General features: G+C 45.6%; 1 protein-coding gene across 3 annotated transcripts; it reads left to right on the top strand.

Annotated features, from left to right (window-relative positions):
* The first annotated feature begins 854 nt into the window (after positions 1 to 854).
* On the top strand, positions 855 to 14,508 carry LOC139540941 (rho GTPase-activating protein 45-like). 3 transcript variants are annotated; one of them, XM_071345019.1, is made up of 22 exons: positions 1,243 to 1,394; positions 1,719 to 1,858; positions 2,618 to 3,029; positions 5,106 to 5,249; positions 5,381 to 5,465; positions 6,915 to 6,987; positions 8,459 to 8,666; positions 8,791 to 8,852; positions 9,000 to 9,191; positions 9,886 to 10,056; positions 10,299 to 10,436; positions 10,602 to 10,798; positions 10,952 to 11,073; positions 11,215 to 11,304; positions 11,399 to 11,500; positions 11,589 to 11,752; positions 11,922 to 12,110; positions 12,256 to 12,393; positions 12,505 to 12,740; positions 12,889 to 13,120; positions 13,288 to 13,402; positions 13,538 to 14,508. In XM_071345019.1, the coding sequence occupies exons 2-22, from the start codon at positions 1,730 to 1,732 to the stop codon at positions 13,978 to 13,980; spliced, it is 3,642 nt and encodes a 1,213-aa protein (XP_071201120.1). In that variant the 5' UTR covers positions 1,243 to 1,394; positions 1,719 to 1,729; the 3' UTR covers positions 13,981 to 14,508. The 3 variants fall into 3 exon arrangements, with proteins under 3 accessions (XP_071201121.1, XP_071201120.1, XP_071201122.1); XM_071345020.1 differs by lacking the exons at positions 1,243 to 1,394; positions 1,719 to 1,858 and adding an exon at positions 855 to 1,179; XM_071345021.1 differs by lacking the exon at positions 1,719 to 1,858 and having other exon boundaries at positions 1,248 to 1,394.
* Positions 14,509 to 14,853: the final 345 nt, after the last annotated feature.

Below are 14,853 nucleotides of genomic sequence, written 5' to 3'. Positions count from 1 at the left end.
GTGCTTATGGAACATTTCTGGGATATTTTATTTCAGCTCATAAAACATGGGACCAACACTTTATATGTTGCATTTATATTTTTGTTCAGTATATATGTTTTATTTTATTCCGATTTTTCAAGGGGTGCTGCAGCCCCATCAGCACCCCTACTTCCCGCGGCTATGACCAGAGGTGGAAAATACCAACTCATTTCCGTTTTTAGTGACTACATTGGGCTTGTTGAACATTGCAGGCGACTGCCGACTGACTGATCTACACATGACCTTGCATCATAAATAACTACTCATTGTTATTTGTAAATCAGTCAGCCAGTCACAATTGACCTAAGATACATTACGGTTTTGATTCTCTGGAACACGGCGATATATAGTGAGTTCCAGACCGACTATATGTGCATTCAGTTCGCTTGATTTGTACTGAATGGAACGTTGAGGTACGTTTGCTCCCGTTTGGGGGGTGCTGCAAGGTGTGGCTTGAAGCAATGAGTGGCGTGTTTAAAGGGCAGTGGCCATGCTGACAGCGTTTTTCCAACCCACAACCTCCCCGTTTTCAATTGGTCTTTCAGTACAGTACCCTTTCCGTTCAATTGAACGTTACAGAACATAAATCGTACTGTACGCAGCCCAGGACTGCTGCCAGACCGTTCTGACAGTAGGGGATAGTGAGGTATTCTCAATCGTTGTTAGAGCTATTTAACTCTTGTTGGAGGCATCGAATACGTTGTACGCTACTGGTTTACTATAGAAATGTTCTGTAAAAATGTTTTATAGACATTGTATTGCAATCCTCTAGCGCCCCAATCAAATGGAGAGCATTACATCACATGCGCTTTTCTTCCCTTGAGAAAAAAAATACTGGAGCGGATGTCGCGGCGGCACTGACTGTTTGTGGTGAGCTGTCAGTGAGCTTCAACGCTCAATGTGTGGTAGCGAGGCAGCAGAAAGCGTGGCTGAAGCTTGGGACCGATGGAACAGCAGCGCCTGTAAACTGGCAGAGCACCAAAGAAGTGGAGAATCGGGGGGTGGGTGGGGGGGTTGTGTGTGAATTTCAAAGAAGTCGGGATGGACGGCAAAGGTACATTGAAGATGTTCTCCCGAAAGAAAAGGGAATTGATAAAAACCCCTTCCATCTCGAAGAAGACTCGAGCAGGAAGCCCCGGGCCACAGAGCTCATCATCAGTAAGTAGCACATCATCTCTGATTTCCTCCTGTCACTCAGACAGATTTCCTATACTGTCTGTCCGCTGCTGAGAAGCTAGGGGAGTTGGGGGACAGCATGACAGATGTCAAACTTCAGTAGATTGTTTAGACCTGACCTCAATTAGATGGACTTCACTTATCATAGGTTATGGACCAGCAATGACATGTTTAATGGGGTGTTTTGAAGGCTAAAGGTGAGCATTTTAGGTGATTTATATGGGCAGTAGCCTATCATTTAATTCATTTAAAGTAGCCTAGTGGGGGAGAGATGTTATACTATTGGGATATTTGGGTGAATATCTGAGGACGTTGTTGATGAATACTTAAAAATAGTTGGATTAGTCAATTCAAAATAAACCTGTTAGTCACTAACGTTGTCTGCAGAATGACTCATTTTTTTAGTTTCTCATTCATTGGAAAATATTACTGTGGGTTAGTAAGCCAGTATTGGTTCGTCACCTGCAAGATGAGTCTAGTTTAAAAAGTGACTCCTGCTAAAGATGATGTTAAAACAATAGGGACAGAGACCATGCTGAAACGTGGTAGCAAGAATAGTTACAACCCATACTCCACGGGCCAGAGAGTTAAGAGAGAGGAGGCTAAAGCCAAGAACAAATTGGACAAACAACCCAATAGACCCAACGTCTGGCTCAAACAGGTATGTCAAACACTACCAATTGAATAAGTTAGCCACCTAGGTTTTATACATTTTCCTCATGAGAAGGAATGAGTGTTATTATTCTCACTGCTTTGAGACTATCTGTCCTTCAAATACCTATTTCCGTTTATAAAACATGTCTCTGCTTCATACAGTATGCTACACTTTCAAATTTAAAATGCAGTACCATAAAAGGTGTTCTTGGAATAACATGATGCAAGGTCTGCTCTAGTTGTCTTAGTTGCGCCTCCTACTGGCAGGGTGTGAAGCTGGCGCTATTTTCATAACCACACCGTACACCTGCCATTGATACTGTTTAGACTTTAAGATGTGTTTCAGGCCTCTACACTACATCACTGCATCCACGACTTGTAACAGCTAGACTCTGATTTAGCTATTATTTAATCAACTCTGGCGTTTATGTTAGGTGTGTTGTAGTCCATGGACAAGTTGGGACACTTGATGGGTTGATTTCATAACTTTTCCGTCATGTCTCATCAAACTGTACAAATTGATGTTGCTTAAAGTGGCCCGAGTTTCTGTTTTCGGAGCGCTGTTTCAGGGTGTGGCAAGAAGCTGAGTCAGGAAGTGTTACACAACACAGGCTCTTGTTGAAGTCTCTGTTCGTCTGTTTACCAACAACAGCCTGCCAACCACTGGCCAAGAATATCAGTCACGTTATTGTCCTGATGTTTTTGTGTTACCACAGATGTCACAAGTCCTTCTCCCTCTCCTCTCCCCCTCCTCTCTCTTACCCAGCTGTCTATTCTCCAGGAGCAGCCTCGTCGTGATGCTATCGACACCACCCCTTCCTCAACCTCATCCTCCTCCACCCTCTTCCCCATTCCCGGTGCCCCATCGGACTCCTCCGTGTCCTGCCCTGGCACCCCAAGTGTCCAGCACAGCAAGCTGGTGGGGGTGGGCTGCCCGTCCCCAGGGGCCACCATGAAGAGGCCCACCAGCCTCAGCCGTCATGCCAGCGCCGCGGGGTTCCCTATCCACTCATGGGTGTTCACCAAGGGCCAGGGGAAGGGGGCTATCACCCCCACCACCTCCCAAGACAGCTCAGAGAGCATGGCCATCGAGGTGGAGGACATCCCCTCTCTGTTAAGTAACGTGGCCCGCTTTGCTGAGGCCGTAGAGAAGTTGAAGGACGTTGTATTGGGGGAAGGTGAGTGGATGTAGGTTCACATAGGTTTGTGCACTTCTCCTTTGTCTGGCTAAGGTTTAGCTCTGAGAGAGGTAGAGGACAGAAAGGCCATGTTTGAACATGGTGCTTCTCCAATGCTCAAAGCACTTTAGATTGTAAAAGGGTGCAGGGGGGTGCCTTTTCAAAATACAGTTAACCAACTTCTATGCTCAGTCTCTGGAGTCTTGATATTCATTTGGCTCCTCTAAGACTGTTAGAGAGGCATAAGAGCTTATAGATGGGACAACTTATCGTCAGATATTTCATTGTGCACATGGTTGAGTGGTCCTCTGTAGGTCCGTTGGTAGAATGTGGAGCTTGCAGTGCCAGGATAGTGGGTTCGATTTCCGGGACCACCCGTATATAAAATGTATGCACGCATGACTGTAAGTCGCTTTGGATGAAAGAGCCTGCTAGATGTATTACTATTATGATATGCCTTTGTTATTGGGAGTGCTTTTGGCTGCAACGTGACAATCTGCTATTGTTTCCCAGTCTTATTGTTCTCTGTGTGGATGTCTAAATTCTCCACTACTCTACCTGATGCGCCACATGTTAGCATGCGCTCAGAACAATGCTGTTTTGGTTCCCCTCCTCACCCCTCCTGTTCACCACGTGTTTTGTGTGGGAGGGGAAAGGCGGGCTGGCTGACTTTGCACAAGCGACCCAGTTCTCTTGCTCGAGATGTAACAGCGACCACACTCCAGCAGGAAACCAGTCTCCTGTTTACTGCAATTTCTGTCTGTACTCAAGCAAAATGGCTGGTCCAACGGTTTTTCTGCTAAAATGACTTCAGGGAATTAGGCCCAAAAACAGACATAGTTACCTCAGATAAAGGATTTTTCCATTTTCATGAGGCAGGCTGATAATGTGTAATTTATTTTATTGATGCAATAAAATACAAGATCTGCAACAAGTGATGTAACAATTTTCAACTTGAGAGAGTTAGGCCAACAAAAATGGTCTCACTTTGGAACATGGGTTGTTTGCTCTAAAAGCGATGGAATGGTTAGGGTGTCTATACCTTAACTTATTGTAACCCCCCCCCCCCCCCCCCCACCCTGTGACTGTCGTATTAATCTAAACAGGAAGCTATGATGCATGGCAGAGCGACCTCGTTTCATACTTCCTCCTCACATAGTCCAATGCGTTAGTCTGACCTGTGACCTTGTCAATACCACAAGACTGCTTCCAGTCCATCCTTGTGATGTTCTGAGATGAACCTCCCCGTTTGAACCTATCACATGGTCAATATCTGAAATTATGTGCTCCCTTTTAAGTTATGAACCTATCTCTGAGTTAAATTCTGACAAACCACAACCATCTAAAACTGAAATATATTTGATACGAGATTATCCAGGAACTAAATCGACATATAAGTCTATGCACAGAGTCACATAATGCCACAACATGTTCATTTAGCTAGTTTCAGTTTCTATAGTAAGCGTCTTGGAGCCTTTACCATCCTCCTTCTGACATGCCCTCTAACTAGTCCACCCGCTATGGCCTCCTGGTCCCATTCCATGGGCCAGCCACTTTGACAGACATGGACATTGAGATGGAGGCCAAAGGGGAAAAGAGGAGGAAGGATGGCTCTACCAGCCAAAGGATCTGCTGTCTGTGAGAGACAAGAGGAAGTGGCCTGCAGACGTCACTGCTGACATCAAAGCTGTCCCTACAACCCATCTGTCTGCCGTCCATGTTACTATTCATGATGTCCAGACATTGGTCATGAATCACTCCCTCTCAACCTCTAATAACCTGTAATGATCTCTAATACTGTGACCAACCCTAATAGTCTGTCTATAAAGATGATCTCCATGTTATTTGGATTCCGTGTTGTGACGGTGAGCCCCGTCACAGACCTCAGACACAGCCTTCTATCTCATCAACACCAACCCTATCACTTCCGGTTGTAACTAGTACTCGATAGATGTACAAAATGGTAGGTTAGGCTCATTCCTCTTTGTGTGTGGCTGTAGACAAGTGGAGTGCTGTGTTTTATGAATGGCACAGGATCCAGTCTCTGAATGTCTCTTTCGCTCTCTCTGTCTGTAGACAAGCAGGAGAACCGTCGCCCTCTGGCCCATGAGTGCCTGGGGGAGGTCCTGAGGGTCCTACGACAGGTCATCAGCACCTACCCTCTCCTCAACACTGTGGAGACCCTTACTGCTGCAGGCAAACTCATATCTAAGGTTAAAGGTAAGACTACTGGCTGGACCAATCAGTGGTCTACTACCTAGGGTCAAAAAGTCCATGTTTTTAGCACAAAGTCAATGAGTTAAAATGACCGAGATGGCCTAGAATGAACACATTCATTATTTTGATTGCAGGATTTCACTATGAGACGTGTAATGACACAGAAAAGAAGGACTTTGAGAAGGCCATTGAAACCATTGCAGTTGCTTTTAGTAGCAGGTAAGTATTTGTTACATCCGTTTCTCAGTATGTATTGTCATGAGCTTGTAACAGTATTTCATGGATCCTGAAATTAACCAAAGGTGACACTGTACGTCACAATGCTTTTTCTTTTTACTTTTTTTTCTTGCGATGCAAGAACACTTCTCTGGTACAGAGTAATGGGACATGACCATGTGTCCTCAGTGGTCAGGTCGAGGTGGTGGTGTATGACGGCAGTAGAACTGTAGAAGTACAATGTACGTGTGTGTGCACATGTGCGATAGAGAAGTGGAGCTTAGAACGAAACACAGTGACACATTTGCATGTGGCTCAGTAGAAAACAGGAAGTGTAGTGGTGGTTTTCTTCTCTTCCGTAACCTAGGACACAAAACCAAAACGCAGCCATTTGGCCTCTGTTGTCTCAACAGATTATCTACAGACAGAGAATAGGTGCTTCCATCCTCGGATACAATGTGTAGGTGTGATAATGGTCGTTTGGATACAAACATATCACTCTCAAAAAAATAAAAATAAATTTGCGACCAACTGGCTCAAATAGGTCTTATGTTGCAACATTTGAAGTGGTGTTTTTTTTTTTTACATTGGATAAAAGTAGAGACTCGGTGCTACAAAATGGTATATCATACACTGCATTTGAGGAACAATGGGAAAGTAATTCTGCTTTGAAAGTTGATGAACTTGTAAACTCACTTTTTGAGAAAATGGCCTTTGAATGTTTTGATACCTACTGGAGAGCTCTCCTTTGTCTACAACTATTCAGCATTGTTCACACCCTCTTAAGCCATCCCCATCTATCTCTTTAAGGGTTCACATGTGAGGTCATGTGCTTAACAGTGAGTAGTGAAGTAAAGATTAAGACTAGAAGTGGTAAAAGTAGTAGCCTACAATAAGGAAAAATTCCAGTTAAACAGGAAGTGTCCAGATAAAAATATTTTGTAAATATTAGATGACGCTTACCCAGACACACTTGTCAAAATTAATGGGTCATGTGAAAGAAATGCTATAACCCCCAGCCACATATTGCCAAGCTAAAACATATGCTCTGATATGTGTACACTATATATTGTACATAGGTCTATTTAAAATTGTAAATAGGAATATACATAATTCAAAAGAACGCTTGTTCACTTCCTGGCCCTGCACAGTACATACAACCACAACAGGGCAAAGAAGACAGAGGAAGTTATATGGCCGGTGCGATTGCACAGAGCCTGGCATCAACCACTTCCTGATGTTTTTTTTCTCTCCTTGTCTCCTTTCCTTGTTTCCTTTTCTTTCCATGACCACCGATAGGGGAAAGAACCCGAAATATACCCTTCACATTGCTTTAACCTATCAAATCCTATTTGATCTACAAATGTTCCCTTTTTATTTTAGTCCTTCTTCTCTCTCCATCTCTGATGGAAGTACTGTCGGTGTAATGGCCTCTGTCTCTGTCCTCCTCAGTGTGTCAGAGCTGCTGATGGGGGAGGTGGACAGCAGTACCCTACTGTCCCTGCTGCCAACAGAGAAGAGCAGGGTGAGTGGGGGTTAATTTGGCTTTCTTGGTGTGCATGTGGCAGGAGGTGTCGGCTCTCAGAGCGGATGTTTGTGGGCAGCAAGGCCAGCTTCCTGGCAGTGACACAGTGTGTCTTTATCTCTGCCTGTTCCTCTCCCTCGCTCTCCTGTTATAACAACACACACAGGCAGCCTCAGACTCCACATAACACAGTTCCTTCTATCTCATTCATCAATGCAGCTCCAATACTGACACACTGAATTCAACAGGCCTGCACACACACACTGGGGTTATTATTGCCCACAGTCTATGTGCCAAATCCTATTTTCATTGGAAGTTTCAAGTTTTTATTAGTCATATGTACAGGATACTTACTTGCAGGTTCCTTCTCGACAATACAACAACAAGTAATGAAAGATAAGAATATGAACATAAAGTAAATGGCTCAGTAGAATAGAATAAATATTTTAGCAGAAGTATAAAACAGGAAGGCAAGATTTATAGTCCAATATTTACACATGTTTTGGGGAAGGGGGGATTAGAGAGCAAGTGTTTTAAATTGGGCAGTATTTAATATCCATCATTCAATTGTACATGCCCATCCCTGAGATGCCACTAGGCATTGCTCTGTTCCACCATTATTTGTATTGGCTCTGGTAAACACGGTGTACCGAATAATTTAGCAATAAGGTCCGAGGAGGTGTGGTATATGGTCAATATACCACAGCTGAGGGCTGCTCTTATGTGCAACGCAGAGTGGCTGGACACAGCCCTTAGCTGTGGTATATTGGCCATATACCCCAAACCCTGATGTGCCTTATTGCTATTATAAACTGGTTACTAACGTAATTAGAGCAGTAAAAATGCATGTTTTGTCGTACCCGTGGTATACTGATATACCACGGCTGTCAGCCAATCAGCATTCAAGACTCGAAGCACCCAGTTTATAATATACTAAATAGCAGGGTTGGGGTTAATTCCACAAATTCTCCCTGTAAATTCCATTTAATTCAAATTCAAGGTCAGTCTTTGAATTCAGAAAATTAAATTCCCCTCAACTCCAATGTTAGGTCATTTCCAAGAATTCAATTTCCAAATAAATTCCTTATTAAGGCTTTCAGGCTGATTGTGGAACTGTTCAGACATCCTCGCTGTATTGGAAATATAGAAATACATGTTGAAATGATTTAAAACAAATCCTGCAGTTAATTGTTTTTATACTAAGTGCATTCATTCCAATAACTGGGAAATGTAAAAATATTGAATTCCAAAGATCAAATGTTTTAACAATTTCAATTAAAATATAAACAGTCTCATTCCAATTCTATTCCCATTTCATAACTTGAAGATTGTTGAAATTAGAATTCAACGTAGGTTCTTCACTTCATGATTGAATTCAATAATCGAATTGGAATTTCTGCTATATAGTACAGAATAAGGTACTGTTCTCAGTATTCTTGAGTGGTCTGAAACTCTTTCTCTCTGTGTCCAGTCTATGGAGAACCTGTACGGGGTGTCGGGTCAGGGGCTAGAGGGAGTTCAGATGAGGGGTGACCTGCAGGACTTTGGCCGGGCCGAGGAGGTGGACATCATGCTGCAGCGAAGTGAAGGGGGAGTGGACTCTGCTCTGGCCTACGCTAAGACCATCTCTAAATACATGAAGGACCTGATGAGCTACGTGGAGAAGAGGACCTCACTGGGTGGGTAGACAGACACCGCAGACAGTTCCCTACACATAATAGTGGAGATTTAGGTTGACTCTTATAACCTGAATGTAACGTATTATTGATTTGTTGATTCACCCATGTATCTTTCCCCATCCAGAGGTGGAGTTTGCCAAGGGCTTACAAAGACTGTACCAGTCCAGCAAGCACAGCATCACACATGTAAGCCCTAGTGATATTGTATTTTATAGTAGAAGGAGTTAAGGAAAGGAATATCTAATTCACTCTCGTCAAAATGATAACATCCAATTCAAGAGGCTCCTGTGATGACAATGCTATTTCCCCTCTCACCACTCCCATATCTCTCAGCCCCACATGCCCTTCTACTCCATCTACTCTCTGGCTCTGGAGCAGGACTTGGAGCAGAGCAGTGGGATGCAGCAGGCCACCTCAACACTGCACAACCAGACCTTCCTACAGCCTCTGATGCAGCGTAAACACGAGCATGAGAAGAAACGCAAGGAGGTCAAGGAACAGTGGTACCGTGCCAAGAGGAAACTGGTCAGTTCCTTGCTAGTGCTATTTATGCAGTGTGTTATCTCTGTATTTATATTATCTCTCTCACATTGCCATGATGTTTACGGGTATACATGTTTTACCGTTTTGAGAATGATTTGACAAAAAATCAACAAAAAGTATCTTTAAGGGCCTCCCGGGTGGCGCAGTGGTCTAGGGCACTGCATCGCAGTGCTAGCTGCGCCACCAGAGTCTCTGTCGCAGCCGGCCGCGACCGGGAGGTCCGTGGGGCGACGCACAATTGGCCTAGCGTCGTCCGGGTTAGGGAGGGTTTGGCCGGTAGGGATATCCTTGTCTCATCGCGCTCCAGCGACTCCTGTGGCGGGCTGGGCGCAGTGCGCGCTAACCAAGGGGGCCAGGTGCACGGTGTTTCCTCCGACACATTGGTGCGGTTGGCTTCCGGGTTGGAGGCGCGCTGTGTTAAGAAGCAGTGCGGCTTGGTTGGGTTGTGCTTCGTAGGACGCATGGCTTTCGACCTTCGTCTCTCCCGAGCCCGTACGGGAGTTGTAGCGATGAGACAAGATAGTAATTACTAGCGATTAGATACCACGAAAATTGGGGAGAAAAGGGGATAAAAAATAAAAAGTATCTTTAAAAAAATAAAAATTGTTTTCTCTCTCAAGATGTTGCCCAATTTGTGCCCAAAGACTGATTCTGTGTACCTGTGTTTGGGATCCAGATGGAATGTGAGTCTAACCTGCGAAAGGCCAAGCATGCCTACATGGCTCGCTGTGAGGAGCACGACAAGGCCAAAGCAGCTGCTAGCAGAGCAGCAGAGGAGGATGGAGGAGGCTCTACCACCAAGTCTCTGGGCAAAAAGTTACGAGTGGAGGAAGATGCTCGCAACAAGGTCCCCATCACTGCATATGTTATTTTTCCTCCATTCTCTCTCCTCTCCACTCTTCTACTCATCTCACCTCCCCCCATCTCTCCTCTACATGTCTCGCCTAGTCTCTTCTCTCCCTCGCCTCTCCAGGGAAATCTGCTAAAAAGCCGAATGACTGCAAGTCGTTGTCAAAGCCTATGGCCATATTTCATTGAGTATGTATGCCATTAGCCTAGCTGAGAATTGACCACCGTGTGTGTGTTCAGGCTGAAGAGGCAGAGGCCACCTACAGGACATGTATAGCAGACGCCACCACCCAGCAGCAGGAGCTGGAACACGTCAAGGTCAATGTGCTCCGACTGCTGCAGGAGGTCATCAAACAGAGTGACCAGACACTGCGCTCGGTCAGTACGCACACACACAGACACGCAGACAATTTGTTCAGCGAGCCTTCGCCTGGTGGCCAGTCGGTTTAGCTTACATTCCACTCCTTGCACTCCCTGTGATGGAATGTAAGCTAAACCTTCTCCTCCACCACATGACTAAACCATTCCTCTCCTTCCTTCCAGGCCACCATCTCGTACTACCAGATAATGCACATGCAGACGGTGGTGTTGCCGGTACACTACCAGACTCTGTGTGAGAGCAGTAAGCTGTATGACCCGGGACAGCAGTACGCTGCCCATGTCAGAGACCTGCAGCTCACCGAGGAGCCTGAGGTCACCTACCAGTTTGAGCCCTACACTGCCACTGCAGCCTCCACACAGTGAGTCACTCGTAGCCTCAAAGCATAATTAAAAGCTTTTGGTTTGTTAGGTGTCTATGGGCACTCGGTCACTTTACACCAAGTAATAAATAAGAGGTAATAGATTTACATTAGTATAATGTTTTTTGACTGGATTTATATCTGTTAATTCAGGCATCCAGCTCGACCCCTTAATGACAGCTTCAACACAGACCAGCAGAGCAGCTCTGAGGGGCAACCCAGCACCGGAGAGACCACGACAGGGGAGGACCTCAGCGCTGAAAACGCCAGAAAGAGTATGTCAATTTGTATGATATTGATGCGGTTCTTACTGTCTTGTGCCGTCTCACCATGCAAGACGTTAAGTCAAGACAAAACAATGTAGACCTACATGAGATATTTGTGCTGTTCATGATAACCTTGTGTCCCCTTCCCAGGACAAGGCCACAAATCGTGGGGTTCTACAGTGAGTGATGCAGACAGTGTAGAAGGGGAAGGTGGCCTGGAATCTCCTACCACCAGTTCAGGTAAGGCATTCTCTCTCTCTGTCTCTCTATCTCTGTCTCCCTCCATCTCCTGCAGTACTGTAGCTGTGTGTGTGTGTTGTTTTGTACGTTTTAGGTGACATCAGTAAAATGGCACGCACCTCCTCCACCGGGACCATGTCGTCCAACGAGGATCTAGATGAGAAGGACGGGAACGTGGCCTCCTTCGAAGCACCAAGTAAGACCTGAGGTCTACCTCCTCTCTGTTTGCCAATTATTACATAATTCATGCATTTATCAATTTATCAATCATTCTTTATCTGCAGACATAAATGGCATGGAGCCTGAGATTGCGGTTCCAACCGGACCTTTCCGGAACATTGGGCTCTCCAAAGCCGCACAGACTCATCGGCTGCGTAAACTCCGCACCCCGTCCAAGTGTCGGGAGTGCGACAGCTACGTGTACTTCCAGGGAGCAGAGTGTGAGGAGGTGAGCGATAAGACCATCTCCTTCGTCACCTTTGAAAGCAATAGACTTTCGCTGCTCGATTAGCTGATTACGTCTGTTTTGCTGTGTGAATGACATCTGACTTTCATTGGTTATCATCCTGGCCTCTAACCCCTTGACCTACTGTATGCCCCCCTGTCCTCTATACCAGTGTTTCCTGGCATGTCATAAGCGGTGTCTGGAGACGTTGGCCATCCAGTGTGGCCATAAGAAGCTGCAGGGTAGACTCCAGCTGTTCGGCCGAGACTTCTCCCAGGTGTCCAGCGGCAGCTCTGACAGCATCCCCTTCATCATCACTAAGTGCATTTCCGAGATCGAGAGACGAGCCCTGAAGATGAAGGTGAGGGAACGGGGGATGAAGGGTCTGTTTCTTGAAAGGAGTGTAATGGTTGCCTCTATGAATGCATTATATTCTTTCTCCTTCTCTATCCTTCTCTCAAAACATTTTCCCTCTCTTCCCCATTGGTCTCCATCTCTCTCTGCAGGGTATCTACAGAGTAAATGGGGTGAAGACTCGTGTAGAGAAGCTGTGTCAGGCCTTTGAGAATGGCAAGGAACTAGTGGAGCTCTCGCAGTGTTCCCCCCACGACATCAGCAACGTCCTCAAGCTCTACCTCCGACAGGTACCTTGTAGCTGTTTCAGCCTCCATATTTGATTGCGCTTATCATGGGTTGTCTTTGGATAAGATGGCTACAAACGAAGATAAAAAATTCTCCCGCTCTGTCCTCTACAGCTTCCGGAGCCCATCATGCCGTTCCGCCTGTACAACAGCCTCATGGGGTTAGCCAAGGAGAGCCTGCAAACTGAGGGAGGGGAGGCCGGGACGGGGAAGGGGCCAGAGCTTGTGGATCTAGGACCAGATACGGACCCAGCGGTCCTGGCCGTGGTGGATAGACTTAGGGAGCTGGTGAAAGAGCTGCCCAAGGCTAACGTAGCCACGCTGCGCTACATCGTACGCCACCTGCGCAGGTGAGCAGCTCAGAAGAGCATACTACATTGTTTACTCACCTTTTTTTTTCCTGAAACAAATCATTACAAACGAGGATTCACAACTGTGATCATGATTACTTGTTTTAACCTCCGTCATATCATCGTTCTTCCCCATCTCTGTCGTCAGGATTGCGGAGTTGGAGCAGGACAATAAGATGAGTCCCAGTAACCTGGGCATCGTGTTTGGCCCCTCTCTGATAAGGCCCCGGCCCACAGGGGCCACAGTGTCCCTGTCCTCTCTAGTGGACTACCCCCACCAGGCCCGCATCATAGAGACTCTCATCGTCTTCTACACAGTCATCTTCCAGTCCAAATCCTCTAGCACCAGCAGTCGCCCATCCTCCATCTCCATCCAACAGGTGTGTTTTTGTGTGTCTGCGTGATGTTAATAATATTTGTAACATACAGGAAGAATGTATATGCTTTCATTTCAGCCACACCCAATAGCTCAACCAATACCAGAGTTGGAAGGTTTGAACTCAAGTTCCCTGTTTTAACTCATGTTTGTCTCCCACTGCTGGTGCAGAGTGTCAGTGTGGATGTTGATGAGAGCAGCATTGCCGTGGTAGCTGAAGGAGAGGAACAGGAAGCCAAAGAGGAACAGAGCAGAACAGACTCTGACAAGATGGAGGAGGGCTGTGGTAAGAGGTGTTTAGATGGATTTGAAGGAGAATTACTACACTTTTGCCTTTGATTTGAGTTACATCTTTATAACTTGTATTTATCCAGGTGACCAGTGCCACTTCATTACAGCCCTTCACTTTTTCTCCATGCAGGCAGTTTTCCAGGTTCCCTGAGCTCCAGTGAGCAGATTGTGGACTCTGACTCAGAGCTGGATGAGACTGGAAGGGGGTCCACACACCACCCACACTGCCTGGTCAAACAGGAGAGCGAGGTCAGCACAGAGGATGACCAACTGAACTGCAGGGATAGTCTGGAACTCTCCAGCCAGTCTGTACTCCAGACCGACCCGGATCCAGACCAGGAGAGTCCTGGTCTCGATGCCTCGCACCACGACCCCCCTGAGCCCCCAGACAGCGAGCCCCCGGACCTGGAGGTGTCTGAGCAAGAGCTGAGCATCTCCCTGGCTGAGCTCAACATGAATCAGTCCAACAACTATGTTCTGGGCCATGTGTGGAGCGAATCTCAGTTTGGTGCCGAGGGACAGGGAGCCAGAGTTTGTGTAAACACGACCTGTGCAATGTGTCAACCTCACTGAAAGTCTTTACTGGAATTGTATGAAGTTAAAGTTTTATATGTACTTCAAGAGGATGGATCCTGGTTTTAGCTTTGGTATTAGCATGTCAGCATTGAATATACTACATGACACATCCCTCATAGACACTTAGTTATAGCTGTTTTCTGCCATCATTCATTATAGTTCTAACCAGCTGTGACTTAATAATTTGGAAAGTAAGTACCTTCTAGATTATCGCTGTGCCAGTTTGTATTTCAAATATTTCTTTAGGGACGTTGCTCTTTAAAGCTTGAATAATGTCCAGTTGTGAGGGATCTTTGTCTTGTATGTGTGATTTGTGTGTGCGATGCATTTCTAAGATAATTATTCCAGGTATTTAAAGTGCTGCTGGTTTTATTTCAGCACTAAAATTGAAAAAAAAATGCATTTTTACATTTTGTGTTTTTATAAATTGTATCATTTTGCCGTACGTTGGATGGATTCGTCATTATCGGTTGAATCACTTTTTGTCAATGTTTTGTAATAAAGAGTATGCTGTTATAAATGTTATGCCTTATCCTTGTAGCCCTTTCATTGAAACTATAGCCCCGTTAATACCTGGCGCTAACCCTTTGTCCTGATCTTATCCACATTCTGATTGGGCACATTTTAAGAACAGGTGTAGATGATTAAGACAATGTGATCCGATCTTCCTGACCACCACCTGAGGTAGTCAGGCATGTATTGTGTCTGGATCAGTCAAGGCTGGTGGTGGGGGCTATAGGACGGGCTCATTGTAATGACTGGACTGAAATTAATGGAACCAAGTCAAACATGAGGTTTCCAAATGTTTGATACCGTTCCATTGATTCTATTCCAGCCATTACAATGAGCCTGTCCTATAGCCCCTACCAC

This window comes from Salvelinus alpinus, chromosome 16 (assembly GCF_045679555.1).
Source record: "Salvelinus alpinus chromosome 16, SLU_Salpinus.1, whole genome shotgun sequence".
In the NCBI taxonomy this organism is placed as follows: domain Eukaryota; kingdom Metazoa; phylum Chordata; class Actinopteri; order Salmoniformes; family Salmonidae; genus Salvelinus; species Salvelinus alpinus.
Note: the sequence above shows the minus strand (reverse complement) of the source record. Positions and strands in the feature narration are given on the sequence as shown.